Below are 25,691 nucleotides of genomic sequence, written 5' to 3'. Positions count from 1 at the left end.
ATTGCTATTTGCTATTCGCTATTCGAATATTAGCAAATTAGCAATTTGAACAAGAAAATTCCAGCTTCACGAATCCCCGTTTCGTGTGTCTAAATAAATTGCACTGCAGCAAGGCTCAGCATCAATGTTGTCCTCATTATCGTCGGTGCTATCGTTGACATCGCTATCGCTGGTTGCGGCCGATTGTTTCTGATCGGCCCCCGGGGGTCATCGAAATCGAATCGGTTGAGGTTGAGCTCGAATCTGGCCGCGGCTACTGGCTGTGTTTACCTTTCTTCATCCGCTGCTGCTAGCGAATCGATCATTTCAGTATTAATTGAATTTAATTAAACTTTGCAAAGACTTTTCGATAAAACGCGTCACTGGACGGGAGGGACGGTCTCGTGGCAACTCGTGGTGCGATTTTCTATGCTTGAAATGCTTGGTAAGCTGGAGCATGATGGACGAAGAGGAGTGGAAAGAGAGGGGGTCAAGGAGACGGAGGTTTGATGAATTTCCAGGACTTTATGGATTTGACATCTGGGATAAATTGAAACTGAAAGACTGGAGTAATCGAGAAGATTTGCCGTTTCAACAAATACGATTTGTTTTTTCGGAGGAGGGAGTTGAAGTTTTCTTAGTTCAATTATACGATATTGGTAGACAAAAGATGAGAATTGATGGCTAACATTTACCGTCATTCTGCGCTTTGTGCAGAGTTTGATACATCTTTTTGTACCATTTGGCTTGATTGTTTTCGTCCACTTCCTGGTTGCGTCGAAGAAAGAAGGATTATATATTAAATATTTTTCGGAACAAATTTGAACTCCGATTAAGAAATTTAAAACAAAACATAAGACTGATCAAATCACCCCAGGCTCTTACAGATCTGAGTGTTAGTGGCATGCCCTCCTGGGTCATCGGTCCGATGCCGTCGATTTTTTTCGGCGACAGCTGTGCCGCGCTGGCTGGCGAGGCTGAGGTTCGCGATCGGATCGAAGAGAATTCCATTTCTGGCTCGCTTAGATAGTCGACCCGAACGGGGTGATCTGTAACGAATATTAAAATACAAATAACCCATTGCTTGTTAGTTAGTCCGTACTTATTTCCGTGACCCGTCCCAGACGGGTTCCGCTCCCGGTTCGCTGGTATGTCGGCTGCTGGCGGCTTGTGGTCGTCGTCGTGCTGGTTCTACTCGCTGACGTCTGGTAGACATTGGACTGGCTGCCGGACTCGTACGTATTCACCAGCTGCTGGCTAACTTTGCCGTCCACTGTTTCCGATTTGACAGTTGAGATTGAATTCGGCGGAAAAGCGTAATGGGAAATTAATTACCTTCATCCTTTTGTGTAGGACCATACAATTTATGATCCACTGGCAGCAGTTCGCACGTTTTTCTCGACTGCGGATTGTAATAACGGGGCAGTTGCGTCGGAAGGCTAGGTAATAAATTTCACTTACTTTGGGTAGTTCGCATATCTCACACAGGAGCTTGAAATAACGGAAGAATGTTTGGAAACTTTTCGATAAAAAGAAAAGCTACTGGCAAGTGAAATGCACGACGGGAAGAGACCTGACCGTATCAGCGATGAAAAATCGAATTCTCGCAGAAACAAGAATGAAATTGTACGGGAAACTACCACCAAAGGTGGATGGTGGAACATTTATTCTCAGCCTTTTTCCTCGACAGCACATTCCTTCCAAACGGTTCAAGATAAGTAACGTCTTTGTAAGCGCTGTGTAAGCGACGACAGGGTAAAGTTGGGCTGTAACTGAACTAGTGAGCAATTTTTCGAAGGTATTTTTTCTGACTGGTGATAATGGTGAGAGTTTTGCCGAACGAACAATCTGACTTCGTATGTCCCCGGACAGTTTGTGTGCAGCGGAAGAAAAGTTTCAGCTTAATCTGTGGGTTATGGTGGATTTGAAATTTTTCAATTTTGGGTTGTAAGTTTGACATGAAAAAATCGTTCAAGTCTTTATGATTGATGGGATGTTTTTTGGGGATTTGATAATCCCCAGTATTAGGGACGAACGACCACCGTGGTTAAAATCCCTCAAAAAAAAAAAAAATCAAATCCAAAAATAAAACCTAGACACTTACTTGTTATTAACCCTCTAGTGCCCAAGTTAGTTTTGAGACGGACTTCGAAAAAATCACTATGAATCTTTATAAACATTTTTTAAGTATTTATTGAAGATTTTTAGAGGTTTAACTGAAGACCATCTAAAGGTGGCACTGGGCACTAGAGGGTTAAAATACTCATTTTGCAACTTTGATTAATATTGATATTTTTAAGACCATTTCAGTCATTTAAGGTATTTATGTTTATAACCGAATCTAAAACGCTTTATTATGTCCTTCATTTTTGCATTTTTTAAATTTTTAACTTATTTCTATGTTTCATTTGCCTTTTTCTTATAAGTTTCGCATTCAAAAGTACACACATTTGATTCTCAGATATATTTATTTTTCAAACTGGAAATAATAACCTTCAATTTAATCCAGAATCATCAAAATTGATCAACTGCTTCAAAAGTTATAAGTATTCGAAAATAATATAAATCGACTGAAGCCGATTTTTTCTGACCACCCTATTTTGGAACTGGTCACCCTAACGAAACAACAAAAAAACTGCTCTAATTATGTTCGATGATGATCAATAACTGCAATTTTGAGCACAATTTAAGCACTCTGGGGGACCAGTTCCAAATTAGAGTGATCAGATAGAAAGCTTCATTCCATACATTTTATTTTCAAAACCTCATAACTATTGAACCAGTTGATCGATTTTCGAGGATTTTGGATTAAATTAGAGCCAATTATTTCTAGTTTCAAGGAAAACTATCTGGAAATCGAATACTTTAGAATGCAAAAATTATAGAATTATATTTTTTTTCGATATCTTCAAGTTGAATTTACTCAAATATGAAAAACTGTTTTTTCAATTTACTTCTTATATAGAGTCAAATATGCACTTCAAAATAAAGCCAAGAGGTCCCGCAATCTCCGATGTCTCCGGCATGGTGTTTTGGCCAATTAAACTACTGGGAGAGGTAGTTTCCCCTAAGAACAATATCGATCACCTTTCTCTATTGCTCTATGCTCCACACACGCCTCGATCAACCACACACACTGCCTTGTGGAAGTTATCTTTGTAACCGAACGATAGCCTGCTCTCACACTTGTATAACGACTTACTATATCAGATGGGAACCTATTACATTTTTTGTCTTATGACTTAGGGTAAGAAACAGCTTAAGCAGTAGCACCTATTTTAATCAGTCGAAGAAAACAGGCCTCAAACTCCTGCATTTTGATCAATATCGACAATTTCAATGATGAAAACGAAACTTTGATTGTCTAGCTGTGTTACGAATATAAGAAATACCGTCAATCACAAAAAATCTGTGTTTAGATTTTGTAGACATTTTAGATTTTGTAGACATTTTATACATTTCAAAAATTTTAGACATTTTCAACATTTCAGAAATTTTAGACATATGCGATGTTTTTGACACTTTTGAAATTTATAATATTTTTGACAATTTGACATTTGTTGCATTTCGGAAATTTTAGATATTTCAGACATTTTTGACATTCTATTCGTTTTGGACATTTGCTCATTCCAGTTATTCTAGAAATTTTACACATTTTAGACATTGTCAATGTAGACATCCGAAACTCGAATATTTTAGACATTTTGGACATATTAGACATTTTTGACAGTTTGGAAATTTTAAACATTTTAGACATTTTAGAAGGTTTAGACATTTTAGACATCATATACTTTTTGGACATTCTAGACATTATATTCATTCAAGGTATTTAGGAAATTGTAGAAATTTTAGACATTTTTAACATTTTAGACATTTTTGGCAATTTAGACATTTTTAGCATTTTATACCTTTCAGGCATTATAGACATCTTAGACATTTTAGACATTTAAGTCATTTCGGACATTTTACACATCTTAGACATTTTAGATATTTTCGATATTTTACACGTTTTGGACAATTTAGACATTTTAGACATCCCAGATACTTTAGACCTCTTAGACATTTCCGATATTTTAGACTTTTTAGACATTTTAGACACTTAAGACAATTTGAACAGTTTAGACATTTTAGACATTCTATACATTCAAGACATTTTGAACATTTAAGATATTTAAGACTTTTAGACATTTTAGACATTTTTGATATATTTGATGTTTCAGACAATACGACATTTTTTACATTTGTGACCTTATTGACTTTACTGTCATTTTCGACACCTCAGACATTTCTGATATTCTCAACATTTTCGACATTTTTGACGTTTTTTTTAAATCGATATATCCGAAGAATGACAAGAGATAGAGAGAAGTTGTCAATGGATAATTTTTGAAACGGTTTCTGAACTTTTATTTAATAATATCGGCATAATTAAAGTTGAGATTTTACACTGAAAAAAAAATATTTTGAAATAAAAATGCTTTTTTAAAAAATTGGTTTGATTTTTTCAAAATAAGTTTTTTCAAAATAACATTTTGGAGATTTTTTGGCAACCTGACAGTTCTTAATAACATATCTGTACAAAATCTGTGTTCACCAATTTGTTACAAATTACTTTTTGTTTTTGAAATGATTTTTCGAAGCAGTATCTCAAATTCACTTTATTAAATATTTTTCAATAAAAGTTCAGACAACTCCATAGAAGTCCTGTCTTGACAACTTTTCTCTAACTGTTGTCATTATCGTACTTTCAGAGCACAAACAGCTTTTGTTAGGAAAACTTCAGCTCTTTTTGAATGTTATTTAAGATACATTACCTGGCATTTTTGACATTTTTTACAATTTCGACGTTACTTACTTGAAAATCAATAGAAGTCTGCAATATCTGTTTATTTTTAGTTATTTAACTTTAGCTGAGTAGTTTGATGTTTTCTACAGTATAATTCCATTTCTTTAATTTTTTTTCATTTGTTTTTTAAATTATTCATGTATGGCATTTTTATTTCCACCGTCTTTCCGCTTTTCAATTTTGCTGTTTATAGATCTTTATTTAATTTTATTCCTTTCTTTATTTTATTTAATTTTCTATATAACCATATTTTTTTATTTTCCCGCTTTACATTTTCCATACTCATATTTGTTTGTTTTCCTCAGCATGTCCTATCTTATTTTCTGGTCATTTTTGTTTCTTTAGTTTTTTTATTCATTATAGTTTTTTTGTTAATTATTGTTATCACTCTTTTAAATATCATTCTAAATATTCTCAGTTTTCTAGATTCGTAAGTTTTTGTAAGGCAGGTTTTGTAATTTTGGACCTTTGACAAAAAAAATCCCGTCAAACTATTCGTCTCTTTTATTAACCTCAAAAGCCTTTGTTGACCGTTCTTGAGTTTTTTAATGCTCTTCTTTGTCTACATTAGTTCCTTTTTTATATAATATTATTATATTGCTAAATTTCTCTGGTTCTCATTTCTTTTAATTTTAATATCATCACATTTTCCGATAGTTGTTTCTAGAAGTGAACTATTTTTCGTCATTCATCAGATCTTTCATTTTTTGGCTCTCCCCTGCCCGTACTTATATTTGTTTGTACTCCAATTAGCTCCTACTTCGCAGAACATTTCACAGTTTGTTTTACAATTTTCACATATATAACATGTGAGCAGTTCCACAATTTTTTGGAACACGACTCATTTCTGAGAGGCTGTTATTTTGGGTAGGTATTGATGAAGGAAAATTAAAAATTAATTATCTAAAAAAGCTCATTTTAAAAAAATATATTTTATTCTAATAGCAACTGCAAAAGATTACCTAAACAATGCAACCGGTCCGATCATGAAGAAATCAAGAAAAAAATTTAGAAAAAAATATTTTTTTTTCACAGGGTACATTTTTTTATGGAAGGACAAACAACTTTGCTAAAGAGACTACGCCAATCAAACAAACCGTTTTGACTGCAAAAATATTTTTAATTCGCCATAAAGAGCTCTATTGGAAATGAAAAATATTTCCACAGCCAAAACGGTTTGAATGATTGGCATAGTGCATTCGGTAAAGTTGTAGATTAGAATTTTGTCATTCCAAAAAAAAAAAAATATGACCTTCAAAAAATAATTGAAAAAAACTTTTTTTTTTTCAAAAAATCATAATTTTTTTTTCTTGATTTCTCCATGATCGAACCGGTTGCATTGTTTATGTAATCTTTTGTAGTTTTTATAATAAAAAATTAGGTTTTTATAAAATGAATATTTTAGATAAATAATTTTTGATTTTTCTTTAAACTTTTTTTCAAAAAATAAATATTTTTTTTAGAGTGTTTTTTTTCGGAAAGACTAAATTATTCTCTACAACTTTGCGGAAGACGTCACATCGATCAAACATACCCAAAAATATTTGTAATCATCAATCCCTTCCCAAAATAGCATTTTTCAATAGCTTCTCGAAAATTAGTCGTGTTCCAAAAAATTAAACCAATAGCACAAAATGGCATCTTTTACCTGTAGAAACATCTATGCAAAGTTTCAGCCAAATCAAAAATGGTCGATTAAATTGGATGCCCGTTTTACCTTTGTTATACTAAACAAAGGTTATAAAATCGGTCGAAAAACGCAGAATAGATCCAAGGCCCGGAGGGCCGAGCCTTATATACCATTCGACTCAGCTCTACGAACTGAGCAATGTCTGTTCGTGTGTATGTGTGTGTGTATGTGTGTGTGTGTGTGTGTGTGTGTGTGTGTGTAGGTAACGCACCTTTCTTACAGAACGCAATGTTCGATTTTGATGATCTTATACGCAAACGGAAGCTACTGTGCTCCCCCAGAATGCTACCGAGTGAATTTTTGATTAGTGGCTTAGTTCTCAAAATATTGATCAAAGAGTATTTTTTATATAAGATATTTAACTTTAAAGGCAATATGAATGGCATGGAGAGCCATGTGTTATACACCCATCGACTCAGATCGACGAACTGAACAATTTCTGTATGTATGTGTATGTGTGCTTGTATGTATGTATGTGTAAATATGCTGTTTATATGTATAGTATATCAGAATCGAAACAAAAAATTTTCAAAATAAACACTCATTTTACCGAACGCATATTCCGATTTTGATGTTCGCATGCTTAAATGAACGCCCTAGAGCTCTTTAAAAATCATACTAAGTGTGAATTTTTATTGGTAGCTTGAACTGTAGAAATTTGTAGACATGGGATATTTTACTTTTTGGATAATTCATCTCCTGCTTTCTCTTCTTCTCTATCCCTCTATTTCTTTTTTTTTTCGTATCGCTATTCATTCCTTAAAAGAAAACAACAATCATCGACAACAATGCATAATTTTTACACTCTTCGTAGTGCGTCTTAACTGGTGTAAATTAATTACCCTTTAGCTTTTTCCTTAAAATTTGAATTAGATTTTAGAGGACACTGCAATGCTCACTAAGCTCCTTTTCTGCCTTGCGAAGCTTCCGTCCTCACTTTATTTGAAATTTATATATTAAATTGTACGTTGAACCCAGATTCAAGAATAAGAATCTTCTACAGCTTTCGGGAGCCAAACATTGTAGCAAAATCTGATCTCAAAGTGTTCAAATGTAACATAATTAGCGATGCAGATATTTTGAAAAGCTTTACCAGAAATGTATAGACCTATTTACGTACGAATATGTTAGTGCCACCACACTAAATTAAAATTTAGTTCTGAATATACTTTTTACTCGTGACCAGGAATCTACAGTTGATGGTGAACGTAATTGGCAAAATAAGGAAAAAGTTATGAGAAATTGTGAACAACGAGATGCAATGATTTACAGTCTGAAGCAACTTTATATGGCTATACACGTTTACTAGTGTGTGCAGGTGAAAAGTTACTTATCTGTATGATATGATACACTATGCTCATGTAAGATATAAATATCACTTTCTAATTTAAGACCAAGTGCAAACAGAGTATCCATCTTAAACCGCTTCTCGTTATCGCAGCAAGTTTTCTAAAGTCTTCATTTAAAATTTTATCATACAGCCTAGACCTTCGAAAAGAATAATGTTCTCGACTACACTCTGAAAATCCAAAATTCACAAATGTCGTAAAAAACCTTCATTTTCAGATAATGCATTTGATTTAGAATTAAATTGACAACATTCAAGAATAGTTTATTCCTGTATAATTCTGAACTATAACTTTTCGAGAACGAGTTTGTAGAAATTTGCTTCAATTCGTAAAAAATATAAGATGCTGATTCTAAATTCTAGGTCCTGCGATTTATAAAGCAAAAGCGAGCAAAAGAACTAACATACATATTTGCTGTTCTAGGATAAAATCAGCATGATTGTTATCTATTACTGTTTCCTCACGTTCGATTATTTCAAGTAAAAATTTGAGTTGCTTTTAGCTAGCATTTAAAAATTGGTTTGTGATCGAAAAAATAACACTCATATACTCCAGTTACAACATCCATAATATTTGCGAAACCCACGTCAAGCTTTAACTCGTATTTGGTTCACCCTCTGAAAACTATCTTTTAAATTCGTTTTATTATTGGAATTGGACTTACGTTGGTATACGATTTGTGGTTTACTGGTCTAATAAGTATAAAGTAATAGGTAGTTAGTATAACAAAGGTTTCTGCACCACTAGGTGGATTAATTCAGGTTTTTTTGTGGAATTGTTCATGTTTGACCGTTTTGATACTTCTTATTTTTTTGAACACAATACCTTTTTGACATTTAAGGCATCTGAAATATTTTTGACACTTTAAAATTCTTGTTATTTCTGAGAGTTTTGGATATTTTGGAGATGTTTTATAGTTTTGACATTTTTGTGACTGCAATACCAACTACTTAGGCTTGGTTATCTACTTTTAGCTCAGGAATTTGATGCCATTTTATCACAATGCACAGGTTGAATAGATAAATGCAAGTTCTTTACTGTATCTGATCAAGTATTCCTCAAAACTGGTATCTATGCAATACGATTCCGACAAATATCTTGAACAATGATAAAACACACTTTAAATCTAGTCTGAACCGGAAGGCGCAATGCTTTCAGCTGGTTTCCCACGCGGCGCGTTTGTTTCCGCTCGCTTGGTAAACTTTTCGAAACTTGCAGTTTATCTTCGAAATTCTACCATTTACCCGATTGTTATTCAAAATTCGTCCCTAATTTCCGCAGATTTCAAATTCGTTTGTCAACCGGTCTCATGGGGCACGGAGAGTGAGCGAGTCTGCAGCGAGTGGGATGATTGGCCTGCGGTGAAGGATCGCTGTGCTTCAGCACACGAAAGGAGAAAGTTCGACGAAAATCTGGAAGGAAAAGTTTGCTATTTTTCTTACCACTGTTCCCGTACAGGTGGTACGTTTAGTTTTTCGCCAGTTTTACCACACAGCAAGGGGATGGGGGAAGAGGGGTTTCTTTGCTATCTCTCTTGGCTCGATGGTGATTGGGGTGTATGTTTAAGTTTCTCGAGAAACTTGTTCACGAGAGAGCTGCTATTGCGGCAGTTTCTGCGTGAAACCGGCTCTCAAACAAATTATTTCAAGAATGTTTAAGTTTTCGACGGAGTTCGAGTCTTTGAGTCAACGGCCGGTCGGTCAATCAGTGTGGGGCTGAATGAGCGCGGAAGGGCGGACGAGCGATGATAATTTCGGGAGGAAAAAGGTTCAATTTAAGCAAGTCGTTTTCCGTATCGGAGCGCCAGATCATTCGCAACGGAGGTCTGACCCTCATCAGAAAACGATGAAGGACGTTCGGTTCGTGAAATTGTTATCAAACTCTCACTTCGGACAGATGTCACGAGATTGGCCCCGATGAGAGATGCTGTAGATGAAAAAAGTTTTGTGCTTTTCCGATGAGCTTTGTTTTCATGTGAGATTGGATTTTACGCTTTCGTTTTTTTCTGATCTCGTTGCAACTATTTGTTTCGACGAGTGGGAGTTTGTAATTTGCATTTCGCTTTCGCTGAACAAAAAATATTGATGGGGTTGTTAAGGAAAAGTTTTCGAATCGAATAAATCTAATTTGCTGATGTCGAACCGAATGCTTTTGATGGGTGTATTGGCTTTGGATTTGGGTTAAGACTTTTCGCATCGACGAATTCGCTAAAGTTTCAACTGTGCAAAAATTTCAGATCCAGGGCATTTTGCTGGGGACGCAAGGTCCAACGTGTTTTTGTTCAATGGAGTCGCATTATACTTTGTGAAAATTTACGGTGCTTTTCCACCCAATGTGCTTTTATTATATTGCGGTGGTGAAACGTGATACCGTCAGCACAATAAAATTTAATTCACGCATTTCCTTTTTTCCCTGTAAAATCGTCGCGGTGAACATTAATCGTGCCATAAATAGCCTATCTAACACGCAACATCATCAAAGGCAAACAGTGCAGGTGGAGGGAGAGAGAGAGCGAGGAAAAGAAAAACATAACACCGTTAATTGAAATTTCTCCTTTGCAAACCTCCCATAAACTGTCGGAATCTTTGGTCGACAATCTGGTGCATCACACATAGGTAGAATGGTTTTGTTTTTTTTTGTTTCACAGCTGAGAAAAACGTGCTTTGCTATGTGGTTGGGAGGACACAAAAAATGATAGAAACAAAAAAGGCACTTACCTTTGGACTTGAGCAGCGTGTTGATGGTGGGACTGGTGGGTGGTGGTGCGAACCGAACTGAGTGGTGATGGGTCGGAGCGCTGAATATGTTATCCCGCGTTCCGATAGTGGGCAGTGAGTTTGAGTTCTGAAGTTGCCTCCGCGAAGAATCGTCTGGTCTTGTGGCAACAGGAGGATTACTGGTGAATTCTACCGGTTTATCGTAGCCCGGGGTGTTGGTCCAGGGCGGGGAAACCTGAGGTGTTTCGGCTCGGGATGTCGGAGTGTTGGCCGAAACGTTTCGGCGCTGGGGAGTGGGAGATTCGTATCCAATCGGACGAAACTCACGACGTTCGCCGACTGGAGATGGTGGAGCACTGCGAGGGGTCCAAACGGGTTGCAGCGGTTCCGAGCGATTGCTGTTATCTTTACTGCGCTCGGCTAGCTCTGCCTTGGTGAGAATTTCGGTGGAGCGGTTGTGCGGTGACCAGACGCCTATGAAAACGAAACAGAGAGACAAGAAAATTCAATTAATCCTTCGTGCAAACAGAGTTGTTGTCATCAGCATCAGAACAGATGGTAGTGACCGGCCACATTCAACGCTGACGCATTCCAGGGGAGAGCGGGAGGTTAGTAGTGACGGGCTCGCGTCTGAGTTGGCGCTGTTGACACGCGGTAAACATATGTTTGTAGTTATTCACCAGATGGGATGCGCAAGGACATTGTACGCAATTACGGGTCGGTGCGAGTCTATGACTGGCTTTAGACTGGTTCGCAAAGGTAGGACTGTCAATTGGCAACCGATGATGGAGCACCGAAACCAACAGTGCGGAGCAAACTGATATGGTAATTCGGATCAATAGCGCGTAACGCGGTTGGAAGCAAATTAGGTTTGACAGGCAGTGCTGTCTGTAGTACAAAAAAACACCCGTGAAGGATTCATAAGTTTAGGAGATAGGTGAAATTTGCAGTGGTGAAGTTGGCATCACTGGTAAGTCATCGATCTGTTACCGTCTGAATAAGCACAGAAATCGTTTAATGGCTCGATTTATGAATCAATTGTGTTGAGATCAGATTCCTGATGCCCGGCTGAATTCTAATTCGAAAATTCACATACTAGGCAGTTTAATGTTTATATTAGCATCATATATCTATTTTTATAGCCTCTACCTTCGCTATCATGGACCATGAAATAATAACATTCCAATTTTCGTTGAGTTTTAGTATTAGTATTCGGTTGAAATATTATGCTGTTACTTTGAAAGAGCAGCAATAATAATGATAGATAATTGGGACAAGTAAAATTAAATAAAATTTAAAAATAAACAAATTAAAAAGTGACCCAATAACACTGTGCTACAGCGATTTAGAACTTTTGAAGTGACCTAGTGTAGGTTGTAGGTCTTGTTGAGTGCAACATTCGTTCATACTAAAAATTTTCCAAACACCCCCAAAATCTGGAGTTATGGTCAAAATACGATTTTTTGGACTTCAGCGCATATAATATTTTTTAACAGTCATTTATCAACCGATTTTCAATATTAAAGCAGTTTTAGAAAGAGGACTAAGAGAGCTTTCAAAATATATACAGGTTTGTTCTAATATCAATAAAATATGTTGAGTTATTCGAGCTTAAATCTAATTTTTTAGACTTTTTCACGCAATTTTTCAATTTAATTGCCAATTTTCCGTCTATTTTTGTGAGAAGCATACCACACATACACTATAATTTTGAAAGTTCATTCAATTCCGAATCAATTGAAAGTAGTTTTGTAAAAATCGGTTGATATTTGGCTAAGTTATATATTTTTTAAGAAAACCAGAATTTTAAGCTTCTATCGCGCAATAATTTCACGGAGCTACAAATGATGAAAAAATGCAAGAAATTTTGATGTGACTTAGTGTGGGTTGTAGTTTTAGTCAAATGTTACTTGCGCGTTTACTTGAAGTTTTTCAAATACCCCAAAAATTATTAGTTATGGTCAAAACCCTGTTTTTTACTTTAGCTCACATTTTTATGTTCAATTCAGTTTTTTTTTCAACCGATTTGTTATATTTTGGCTGCTTTGGAAAGGCAAAAAATAAAACTCCTGAAACATATAAATATGTCTAAGGAGTTTATCTATATGTGATGAATAGTTTTAAATAAAATAAGATGATTTATATTCAATAATATAAGATGATTTATTTTTTTTTTCAAATTTTACCTATATGTGATGAATCGTTTTGAAATAAATAAAATAGTTTATGTTATTTTCAATTTTATCCAAATTTATTCGCAATTTTTCACACATTTATGTAATGAACGAGCTTTAATTGCTGTAGAATTTGAAAAGTACATTTAGTGCCAAACGAAAACAGTAAGTGTTGTTTATGAAAATCTGTTATAATTTGGCTGAGATATGACTTGATGTTTTCCACTGTATACTTAGGCTTCATCAAATCATTTCTCAGCCAAATTTTAACAGATTTTCATTAACAACACCTATTGTTTTCGTTTGGTACTAATTTTCCAAATTTTACAGCAATTGAAGCTCCATCATTACAAAAATGTGTGAAAAATTGCGAATACATTTGGAAAAATTTGAAAATATCATAAAGCATCTTATTTATTTTAAAACTATTCATCACATATAGGTAAACTTTTTTGACATATTTATATGTTTCAAATGCTCTATTTTTCGCCTTTACAAAACAGCCAAAATAAAACAAATCGGTTGAAAAATAACCGCATTAAACATAAAAATGTGAGCTAAGGTAAAAAACAGGGTTTTGAACATAACTAATAGTTTTTGGGGTATTTGAAAAACTTCAAGTAAACGCGCAAGTAACATTTGACTAAAGCAACAACCCACACTAAGTCACATCAAAAGTTCTTGCATTGTTTCATCATTTGTAGCACCGTGAAATAAATGTGCGATAAAAGCCAAAAATTTTGGTTTTCTTTATAAAATATATAACTTAGCCAAATATCAACCGATTTCCACAAAACTGCTTTCATTTGATTTGGAATTGAATAAACTTTCGAAATTATAGTGTAGTTGTGGTATGTTTCTTACAAAAATAGACGGCAAATTTAGAATTAAATTGTAAAATTGCATGAAAAAGTCTATAAAATTAGATATAAGCTCAAATAACTTAACATATTTTATTGATATTAGAACAAACCTGTATATAATTTGAAAGCTCTATTTGTCCTCTTTCCAAAACTGCTTTAATATTAAAAATCGGTTGACAAATGACTGCGTTAAAAAATATTATATGCGCTGAGGTCCAAAAAACCGTATTTTGACCATAACTTCAGATTTTGGGGGTGTTCGGAAAATTTCTAGTATGAGCGAATGTTACACTCAACAAGACCTACAACCTACACTAGGTCACTTCAGAAGTTCTTGCATTTTTTTTTTCATTTGTAGCACAGTGTAATTGAAAGATTATCACGTTTTTGAACATGCACTGCATGATTTTCTTTTGGTTGCCAGAAACGAGTGCTAAATATTTCTAAGTGGAAATGTACTTCAAACTATGAGCATATTGTATTTGTTATAGTCATTTGAAATTTCCTGAATGTGATTTTAATGATTTCATGTAAGTTATAACAAAAATATCGATTTTTCTGAAGATTTTTCCAAATTATTAAGAGGCGAAAAATGGGTCACATTACTTGCCTTGGTTCCATATTTCGCCCTGGGCGAATCTCTATACACTGTTTTGGGAATATGATGTGTGCCTCATTTTCGCCCTGTCTGTGAATAACAATAAAATGGAAAGTAATAACAACGTATCCGACACAAGCTTGATATTTGTATGCATGTATATTTCAACATACCCTTTGAATGCTTGTATTGATTTCCATCAAACTTGGTATACGTGTATTTTTCACAGAGCTGATGGTCATAGAATTGAAAGGAAAGAAAGGGATAGCCATCTAAACTTCAGCTCAGAAACTTAGAATCGGTGTCCGATGCCATTTTGAAGCCCGACACGGCGATTTCCAATTTACGAAAAGTAAATCGACGTTTTCCGGTACTCTGCATACATAATTAACCACCGTTATCGATACTATTTGGATGTTTTAGGAACATCTGTGGCTGATGTTACAATTCCAGCGATTTTTGGACTTTCATGAAAACATTTTTGAAGAAGCACTTCAAATATTCGCTTTGATCGATTGTTTGTTTTCACCTTCCGCTTTTTGATATAGCAATAATTATAATGATTTGATAGCGAGAGTTCAAAATACGTTTCGAAAAGTTGCTGGAGCTGGTGCATTTTTAAATTGAAGATTTATCAGGAACATCCAATGAAACAAATGAGAGCTCTTAAAATCTTTTAATATAAAAATAGCGGTGGATTTGAATATATGATTCATGTTCAATGCGGAACAGCTAGACCAAACTTGACATAGGTATTTTTCGATATAAGATTGATTGTTAAAGAAGAATAAACCATAGATTGACTCATTATTGACAACATGATCTTCTTACAATCCAGTTTAAAATGATAGGTTCAAAAGTAACATAGAATATCAACAAACCAGACCGTAATAACTTCTAAGCCACCATAACAACAAGAGCTAACATGGAATCCCGAGTAAGACTGGGTAATCAGCTGGTAATTTATAAAATAAATGCTTTTCATGGGTAACCAACCGATCCCATTACATAGTTAAGTTGATTTTCTTTTCATAGGTTGATTTGTTTCATTTAACAGCTGTTTTCGTCATATTTTCGAGGTGGGCGAAAAATGGATCCTTAGGTGAACGAAATTCGGATTTTCGGGGTCGGACACCCATCAGGATATTTCTATTCAACTCGACTAGATAAGTTATTTTGGCTGTAAAGCAACCCGATATGCAACACAATGTTTATTGTGCACTATACAGTAAATACTGCATATCGTCGAAGTAACACATAAAAATGTATAACGTTTAACTGGATAGTCATGAATAAAGTGGGCGATTTATGGATCCTTTACCCTATCATGAAATCGAATGACATACTTTGCCAACTATTTCAGATGGTGTCCTGATAAAGGGAAATGATAACAACAATTATAAAAAAACCTAAGTTAATCCACCTAGCGGTCGGACCCAGCCTTTCTCATTCAAACTTATTATTTGTAAAAATAGATTTACATGAACGCTTCAATCCAATAAAGGTATATTCACTCTTTGGGTTCCAAAATATTGCTGTTGTAAGTGAAGTATAATTTATGAAATTCGACGTGCTTAAGTGCTTAAGAAATAGCGAAATAAAAGAAATGACTCTTAATTTGCTCCCACAGACCGTTATTATAAAAAAATGCACCAGAGAAACTGAGTACACCATTCGATACGTTATGACGTCCAGAATCACTGGTCAAAATTTCAAAACGTCGTACGGTATATTTTTAAGTAATGCCCTTTTGAAGGTCGTAAAGTACAAAAAAGTAATAGAAAAACGACGAAATACTTATTCTAAAGCACGTGTTTCAACCACCATTTTATGAGATAACTTCCTAAATAGTTTCTACACATTCCAAGGGTTACATTTCAAGACAATCACATTTGGTGAAAAGATTTATTTGAAAATCCCACAGTGCACAGTGGTCTAAGCTCGAAAAATCGGGAAAAATTGATTTTATGTACTCGATGTCTTCAGCAAAATTGTTTCATAGAACAAGGCCTTACTTTTGGCGTTTTTAATTTTTCGATCAATCCACTTAACAGTTAGATGAAAAATTATATTTTTTTAATTTTCAATATACCAGATTGCTTCTTTTAACAAAGTTATGGAAAATTTTAAAAGAAAAATAACTTTTGTTTTTAAGATACTTTATGAAGTAAAATTTTAGATATAATTGGCTCCGTAGAACATTAACTTGTATTGTGCCGTGTCAAATAAACGTTGATTGAAAAAAAGAAAAATAAATAAGTTTATGTCGTTTCCCAGAAACTATTTTCCAAGAGGCTTGCAGTGGTTATGATGAAATTCCGGCAGATTAACTAAAAAGTGTTATTCAGAGTCTGCGAAAAATCGTGTTTGCAAATGTGCTGTTTTTTAAGCATACGAGCAACGTTCATGGGGTGAAATACAAATTTTACCATAGGATATTGATTAGTCTAAATTAGACAACGTTAATAATAAGCGTTTTTCACATTCCGAGTTGTGCTCTCGTCGTGTTCGGTCACAATTTTATTTCGATCTCGATAGTGCCGACCAGTAACCCGCCTTCAAGGTCACCGTGCATTGTGTCGCGTGTGCACTGCTGCTCGTTGCCGTCGTCGTTGTTGAAGACAGCAAAAACTTCAAAACAAGGAAGAAGAAGTCAACAATAGCCCGTGCGTTGTGTCGCTACTTGAGGTGATTCAGAACCCGGCGCACGGCTGTTTGGCTGTATTGGTGCTGCTGTGTGGTTGTAACGGCAGCAGCTTTGACCGATCGGACAACCAACCCTGCTGGAAGGAAGAAGCAAAAAGAGATTGGCATCGCCCGTGCGCTGATTGTGGTGGAGAGCGCCTGCAGAAACTAAGTAGTTTTTTTTCTTGGTTTTTTTTTCTACAATATTATTTGCTGATTGGCATTTTGCGTGTGTGGCTCACACGTCCAACATGGACGACGAACGCGGGGATGAAAACCCGCTCGTTCCACCACCTAGCCCTCCCGGATACAAGGGGTTAAAATTGGAACCCAGCAGGAATCTACCCATCGGCTAAAGAAGTATCCGGAAGGCAAAGCTGGTATTGGGGCTGTATTTTTCCGGCCGAAAGTTAAAGCATTAAACACAATGCAAATTTGTAAGGATCTAGCACGGTTTTCAGCCGTGACTGAAATTACCAAAGTACGTCCGAATAAGCTGCGTGTTTTGGTGTCCGACTTCAAGCAAGCAAACGGGATTGCTGCTTGTGAGCTCTTCACGCGAGAGTACCACGTGTACATTCCAGCTCGCGTAGTTTAGATTGACGGTGTGGTCAACGAATCGAGTCTGACCGTCGAGGACTTGTTGAAGGCTGGAAAAGGCCTTTTCAAGGATTCTAGCCTTGAACCAGCCAAGATACTTGAATGTAAGCAATTACATTCAGTATCGCTCGACAAGGGTGTAAAAACTTACACCCCATCAGACTCTTTTCGCGTGACTTTCGCCAGGTCTGCTCTGCCGAGCTATGTGCTCGTGGATAAGGTGCGTCTACCCGTGCGCTTGTTTGTACCGCGGGTAATGAATTGCCTAAAGTGCAAACAGTTGGGCCATACGGCCTCCCAATGTGGCAATAAAACACGTTGTGGCAAGTGCGGAGAGCAACATGCGGACGACGCCTGTAATAAGGCTGTTGAAAAGTGACTTTATTGTGGGCAGACTCCGCATGAGCTGTCTACATGTCCCGCGTACAAACAGCGCCAAGAGAAGATCAACCGGTCTCTGAAAGAGCGCTCTAAGCGCACTTTCGCAGAAATGCTCAAAGAGGCCGCTGCCACCAAACTGGTTTCCCCGAATCCTTTTGAGGTTTTGTCATCCGATGAGTCTGATTCTGACGATTCAGTTGGGGAACCTTCTTTTGTTGAACCCGGGAAGTCTAGAAAGAGAAAAAAACCTCTCTTCTCCTAGACTTCCTAGGAAGGGACAGAGAAGGTCTCCATCTGAAGTGGCTGATACTAAGAAACAAAAAAGTGTTGTAGTAAAACCGAAGCAAACTCCTCGGGGATTGCCAAGATTGAATTCAAGTAAGGAGTTTCCGGCACTTCCAGGAACATCAGAAAACCCAACTGTTCCTTCTTTTTCGTCCAAGATTCAGCCAGAATCTGGACTGCTGAAGTTTTCAGATATTGTAAACTGGATTTTTGAAATTCCAACATAATTGATCCTCTTAAAAGTCTTCTGCTGGCATTTCTGCTGGCCCCTCCTTGCAGCGATCGTATCTTTCGATGGCTAATTCATCGACTGAGATGAAGGATTCTATTTCTATTTTACAGTGGAATTGTAGAAGTGTCCTCCCAAAAATTGATTCATTTAAAGTGTTGATTAATAAGCATAAATGCGATGCATTTTCCCTCTGTGAAACTTGGCTTACTTCAAATGTAGATCATAACTTCCATGATTTTAATATAATTCTCCTTGACCGAGACACCCCTTATGGAGGAGTACTTCAAGGGATTAAGAAGTGATATTCTTTCTATCGTATTAACCTCCCCTCGGTCCCAGGCGTCGAAGCTGTCGCATGTCAAATGACAATACAAGGTAAAGAGTTTTGTATTGCCTCAATATATATATTCCTCCCAGAGCACAGGTTGGGCAACGGCTGTTCTTTGATTTAATAAAACTTCTTCCCTCGCCACGTTTGATTTTGGGAGATTTTAACTCTCACGGCGTGGCTTGGGGTTCCCCTTCTAACGATAACCGTTCCTCTTTGATCTATAACCTCTGCGACGACTTCGACATGACAATATTGAACAACGGGGACATGACTCGCATTCCGAAACCTCCAGCGCGCCCAAGCGCTCTGGATCTATTCTTATGTTCGACGTCGCTACGGTTGGATTGCACATGGAGGGTAATCCTCGATCCTCACGGTAGCGACCATTTGCCTATTCTAATTTCAATTACTAACATGTCAACTCGCACGCGACCAATTGATATTCCAATTGATACCTCACACGAAATATCGATTGGAAGTTATACGAGGAAAAGGTTTCAGAAACTATCGAGTCGATTCAACATCATTCACTACTTGAAGAATACAACCTCCTCGCGTGCTTGATTCTCGACGCCGCGTTGCAAGCCCAAACGAAAAAATAGCCCGGCGTGACGATCAAAGAACTTCGTGGTGGGACAAAGAATGTTCCGATGTTTACACGTAAAGATCCGACGCGTATCTGGCCTTCCAGGATGCAGATAATGCCGACGATTTCGAACGTTATTCGGAGCTTGATACTAAATTCGTAAGCTTGGCTAAAGCAAAGAAACGCGGATATTGGCGTCGGTTCGTAAACGAGACGTCGAGGAAGACATCAATGAGCACTCTTCAGAACACAGCCCGAAGAATGCGGAATCGCGTAACGGTCAACGAAAGTGAGGAGTCTTCAAGTATTGATTTTGCCAGGAAAGTATGTCTGGACTCTGTCCCTGAGCAAAACATTGTTCGCGATGCGTCTCCAGGTCACGACGCGATAGAATCACCTTTTACGATGGCAGAGTTTTCAGTTGCCCTCCTGTCCTGTAACAATAACGCGCCTTGGTTAGATAGAATCAAATTCAACTTGTTGAAGAATCTACCCGGCAATGCCAAGAGGCGCTTGTTGAACTTGTTCAATAAGTTCCTGGAGCAAAATATTGTAGCGTAGGATTGGAGGCAAGTGAAGATGATCGCCATCAAAAAACCAGGAAAACCAGCTTCTAATCACAGCTCCTATAGGCCAATTGTAATGCTATCCTGTATCCGGAAATTGATGGAAAAAATGATACTCCGTCGCTTACACCACTGGGTCGAATGAAATGGTCTACTATCAGATATTCAGTTTGGCTTCCGCCATGCCAAAGGGACGAATGATTGTTTTGCGTTGCTTTCAACAGATTTTCAGCTGGCGTATGCTCGCAAAGAACAAATGGCGTCTGCGTTCTTGGACATTAAGGGGGCTTTTGAATCTTTCGGATAAATTTCACCGACAAGGATTTTCTCCAATTTTGAACAATTTTTTGCACAATTTGTTGTCCGAAAAGCACATGCATTTTACGCCAGGCGATTTGGCAAGTTTTCGATTTTTTTTTGTAGTGGAACTAGACTACTGCGTCCAGTTTTCGAATTAGCTACATGGGTCTTCCCCAGGGCTCATATTTAAGCCCCCTTCTTTACAATTTTTATGTAAATGACATCGAAGAATGTCTGGTAAATTCATGCACGACAAGACAACTTGCAGACGACAGCGTGGTTTCTGTTACAGGAGCCAAAGCTGCCGATTTGCAAGGACCATTGCGAGATACCTTGGACAATTTATCTGCTTGGGCCTTACAGCTAGGTATCGAATTCTCTCCGGAGAAGACTGAGATTGCAGTTTTTTTTAGGAAGCATAAACCTGCTCAGCTCCAACCACAATTAATGGTAAAACGATTTCTCAGTTTTTGGTACACAAGTATCTTGGTGTCTGGTTCGACTCTAAAGGCACCTGGGGTTGTCACATTAGGTATCTGATGAAAAAATGCCAACAAAGAGTGAACTTTCTTCGTACAATAACCGGATCATGGTGGGGAGCACACCCAGGAGACCTTCTAAGGCTTTACCAAACAACGATATTGTCTGTAATTGAGTACGGATGTTTCTGCTTCCGCTCCGCAGCAAACACACATTTGATCAAACTGGAGCGAATACAATATCGTTGTTTGCGTATCGCCTTAGGTTGCATGCAGTCGACTCATACGATGAGTTTGGAGGTCTTAGCTGGAGTACTACCTATAACCGCTTCTGGAGCCTGTCTTCTCGTATTCTTATCAAATGTGAGGTCTTGAACCGTCCTCTGATTGAAAATTTTGAAAGGTTAATCGAACTTAATTCTCAAACCCGTTTTATGACATTGTATTTCAATCACATGTCCCAAAATATTAACTCTCTTCGAATATTCCAAATCGTGTCAACTTATCAAATACTTCTGATTCTACTGTGTTTTTCGATACATACATGATAGAATGATGATAGAAGAAAGATCATTTACGCGTGCAGCAGATCCCCTAATTTTTTCCAATAAATATCGAAACATCAACTGCGACAATATGTTCTACACTGACGGATCACAATTTAACCGTGATTCAATAACAATTTAACCGTCTCCCGTAAGCTCGATAATCCTGCTTCTGTTTACATCGCGGATTAGCTGCTATTCAGTATACCCTAGGGATTATCGAAAAAATGCTCACGGACCATTATTTCATTTTAACGGACAGTCTCAGTTCCATTGAGGCTCTCCGATCGATGAAAGATGTTAAGTACTCACCGTATTTCCAGGGGAAAATACGGGAACATTTTAGTGCTTTATCCGAAAAATCTACTCAGATTTCCTTAGTGTGGGACCCTTCTCACTGCTCGATACCGGGCAATGAGAAAGCGGACTCTTTGGCTAAGATGGGCGTAACAAACCCAAAAATTCCATTATCCCCAAGGTATCGACGAGCCCGTGGTTCAAGGGGTTGGATGTAGGTCGGGATTTCATTTGCGTGATGTCCCGGCTTATGTCCAATGACTATAGATTTGACGCGCATCTCCGTCGTGTTGGGCTCGGGGAAAGTGGTATCTGTGCCTGTGGTGAAGGTTATCACGACATAGAGCACGTTGTTTGGTTATGCCCTGTACACCGTGACGCCAGATCTAAATTAATAGCTTCCCTGCAGGCCGGAGGTAGGCAGCCGGCTGTTCCTGTTCGTGATGTCTTGGCGAGCCTTGACCTATCCTACATGTCCCTCATATACGTTTTCCTAAAATCCATCCACGCCCCAGTCTAGTCCCATTCCCTTCCGCCTACATCCAACCAAACGACAAGAGCACGTTAAGACCCCGGACCCGGAGCCAACAACCAGACCCGCACGATACTCTCAGGGCCCGAGGGAGACAACTCTATATGCCAGTCCGTAATATCTCGGCCCAGCAGCGGAACATATTGCATATGCTGCTTACCTACGGCAATGGAAAACCATCAAATAACAAACCATTCTAGCTTAAGTTAGATTTAATTTCAGCTCGTAGTCGGCAGCGAGGATAAAAAATTTGAGGATAAAAAATTTGAGGATAAAAAATTAAAGGATAAAAAAGTAGCAATGTTTTGCGAAAACCTCAAGTTTATTATGTCACAAGGAAGGTTTCGCTGCCGCAGGAGAAAATATCATTATAATATCACAACCAGATATTGGAATTTAGGTACCAATACTCATTTTGATCTTAATATGGTTTACATAGTTGGTAAAATAACAAAAAATAATACCAAAATATTGTTCCTCCAAGACTATATGAATAACAAAGCATGATATTTCCATAACAAACCAATAATTTGCGCTATAAATCACTAAAATGACCGATTCAGATATTTTCAATTTATAGAACACTGAATGCATAACTGATATAATCTAAATAATCAATAACGAAAAATTTTCACTTGAAACTCACTTTTAATGAGAAATTTCAAAATCAACTCAAATATCTCATTGAAGGCATAGCAAGATATGATATCAAAATTTTATGATATTTTCATATGCATGTTTGAAACGTGAATATCTTTCGAATAACACGATAAGTCCCCATAACTAAATATGTTATTGATGAGGTATGCTTTTGTTATGCTCTCCTGCCCGGGTATAGCCTGTGTCTCTGGAAGGGTACTTACCTAACGGTTACTCTCGATAAATCTGGAACAATGAAAAATTTCGAAATGTCCCAAAAACCATAATAAATTTGTGATCTTTTGAAAATGGTTCGATCGAATTCAGTTTAGATCTTGCGGAACGGCAGGTGAAATAGTATTTAATCAGATGACTGTTTGGAGTGAGTTGAGGGAAAGAAATATTTCTTTATTTTGGACTTGAAGAGTGGGTTCCATCAAATACGCATGGCTTCGGATTTCGTTCCGTTTACTGCTATGGTGACACCTTCTCCAGACCTACTCCAGCTGTAGTTCAAAGATTTGTTGACATGGTACTAGAGCCATTTTTAAGAGAGGGCACTGTTGTGGTTCACATGGATGATGTTACTCTGGAAATGAAGACTGTTCCAGAGCATTTCGATCTCCTAGGCCGCGTTCCTCGATGTTTGGCGAAATTCCGATGGAGGTTAAGACGAGGATTTCCGACTGAAGAGTGTACGCCGTCTTACGGAGCCAAGTGCCGAGGATGAATGGTTCCTACGCGTGGACCGCTCCTATTCCGCTAGTGACACTTCCGAACAGTCAAACTATGAGTGATACTCTTTCGCGCTAAAAACTTCTCGAGAAGAAGAGGAATCGACGAGTAATTGCAAATGAAAGGTCTTGTTGCCCCATAAGACCCTATTAAGTTTCATTGTAATCGGATTTTTAGTTTATATGTTATGTATCAAAATGTAAAAATCATGAAACATCATTATCTCAGAAACTACACAACCGATTTGAACAAAATTGGCTTTAAATGAACGGGCTACCTGAAAAACTCTTAACTTTTGAATTTTATTGAGATTGAACTTGTGGTTCAAAAGTTATGAGAAGAAACGTGTTCTGGAGACTGTTTAATCTCACTCATGTTTCTCAGAGATGGCTGGACCGATTTTCATAAAATCGGTGTCAAATGGAAGGCCTAGTTGCCCCATAAGACCCTATTGATTTGTTTTGCAATCGGACTATTACTTTGCCTGTTATGTTTAAAAATGTGAAATCCAGCTATGAAAAGGAACATATTCCGAAGACTACATGGACTCACTCACTTTTCTCAGAGATGGCTGACCCGATTTCCACAAAATTAGTGTCAAATAATAAGTCTAACTGCCGCATAACACCCTTTCGAATTTTACTGTAATCGAACTGTAACTTCGTCTCTAATGTACCGAAATGTGAAAATCACGAAACTTCATTATCTCAGAAACTACACAACCGATTTGATCAATATTATTATCAGATGAGCGGGCTAGTTATGGGTTAATGCCAAATGCCAAATTCGGTTTCATTTGCTTGGTTTGTTCTTGAGTTGTGCAGAAATTTATGTTTCATTTGTATTGGACTCCTCCTTTCCAGAAGAGGGAGGGGTCTCAAACTATCATAGGAGCCTTTATCGGGATCAAAAACCCCTACCTACAAATTTTCACGTCGATCGGTTCGGTAGTTTTCGAGCCTATATGGATCAGAGGGACAGACAGACAGACCGAACTGCATTTTTATATGTAAAGATTGCAACATCAATATTTTAGAACCTAAAGAGTGAATATACATTTATTGGATTGAAGCGTTCATGTAAATCTATTTTTACAAATAAAAGTTTGAATGAGAAAGGCTGGGTCTGACCGCTAGGTGGATTAATTTTGGTTTTGTTTTAACAATCGCTGTGACTGGTCGCGTTAAAAATAAAGAGTTTCCGAGTCTACCGCGAGGAGTTTTATTTCGTCCTTTTGACTTTACAATTATAACTTTTAAAATTTCATCTTTCATTGCACAGTGGTCCAATATGGTAAAAAGTGGAACTTAATTCCATAGCGCCTTTCACCTTCATCCTAGCTTAAAAATGTCTTCGGAAAAATTGTTTGTATGAATGACTCGCATAATTGCAAATTATCAAAAGATATGAAAAATTTACTATACTTAAAATAAAAAAATTAACTTTTTCGTGTTAAGAGATAGAAAAATAGTTAATTCAGCAAAGTTGTAGAAAATTCAAAAATATGAAACTTTGTTAAACAAATGAAAATCATATCTTTTTTCGGTACAAAGTTATAAAGTGTATTACATGGGACTTACTTAAAATTTAGTTTTTTGTACTTAACTTTTGTTAGTTGCATTTTACACAAACGTGTTGTTCGGAGGAATTGTTAGGGCACACAAAACACACATTTTTGCCAAAGACTATTTATCTCCATAACTTTTCCTCATAAAGTTATATCATATTTTAGATTGTTTTTCGATAATTTCAAGAAGGCTATAAAGGGGCAAGTGGAATCATGATGTCAATACTTTTCCTTAAAGTTTTGCTGAAGTACTTAAAATTCCTTTAGGTTCCATTTGTCCCAATTCACCCACATTAGAGTACGACGAGCATATGTTACAGTAGGTTTTCATATATCGAAAATACTAACTTTTTTGTGTTAAGAGATAGAGGAATGGAATATTCGGTAAAGTTTTAGAACGTGAAAAAATATAAAACTTTGCTGAACAAACAAAATTCCTATCTTCATTGGGTACAGAGTTACAGAGTATATTCTATAAAAGTTACTTAAAAGTTAGTTATTTGTACTTATCTTTTGTTAGTTACACTTTACAAGAAAACGTTGTTTCAAAGAAGCATTTGGGCATACAAAACACACATTTTTGTTGCAGGCCACACATCTCCAGAGCTCATCCTTTCAAAGTTGTAGCACATTCCAGCATATTTTTTCGATAACTTTAACAACGTATAGAGTTAAGATTAGGTGGATTGGGACGGATGGAACTTATAGCAGTTTT

At 36.9% G+C, this 25,691-nt stretch overlaps 1 protein-coding gene across 24 annotated transcripts in view; it reads right to left on the bottom strand.

Annotated features, from left to right (window-relative positions):
• Positions 1 to 25,691, bottom strand: part of LOC129724619 (sorbin and SH3 domain-containing protein 1) — a 255,649-nt gene that overhangs the window by 93,758 nt on the left and 136,200 nt on the right. For 23 of the 24 annotated variants that reach the window (XM_055679648.1, XM_055679647.1, XM_055679658.1 and 20 more), the window contains 4 exons: positions 10,582 to 11,055; positions 1,082 to 1,252; positions 865 to 1,028; positions 675 to 747 (listed from right to left, as the gene is read on the bottom strand). In XM_055679648.1, coding sequence (XP_055535623.1) covers positions 675 to 747; positions 865 to 1,028; positions 1,082 to 1,252; positions 10,582 to 11,055 — 882 coding nt within the window. Of the gene's footprint in view, positions 1 to 674; positions 748 to 864; positions 1,029 to 1,081; positions 1,253 to 10,581; positions 11,056 to 25,691 lie in introns of those variants that run through there. The other variant, XM_055679644.1, reaches the window with a different exon arrangement.

This window comes from Wyeomyia smithii, chromosome 2 (genome assembly GCF_029784165.1).
Source record: "Wyeomyia smithii strain HCP4-BCI-WySm-NY-G18 chromosome 2, ASM2978416v1, whole genome shotgun sequence".
Classification (NCBI taxonomy): Eukaryota; Metazoa; Arthropoda; class Insecta; order Diptera; family Culicidae; genus Wyeomyia; species Wyeomyia smithii.
The sequence above is the reverse complement of the archived record's forward strand: the minus strand, read 5'-3'. Positions and strand labels throughout refer to the sequence as shown.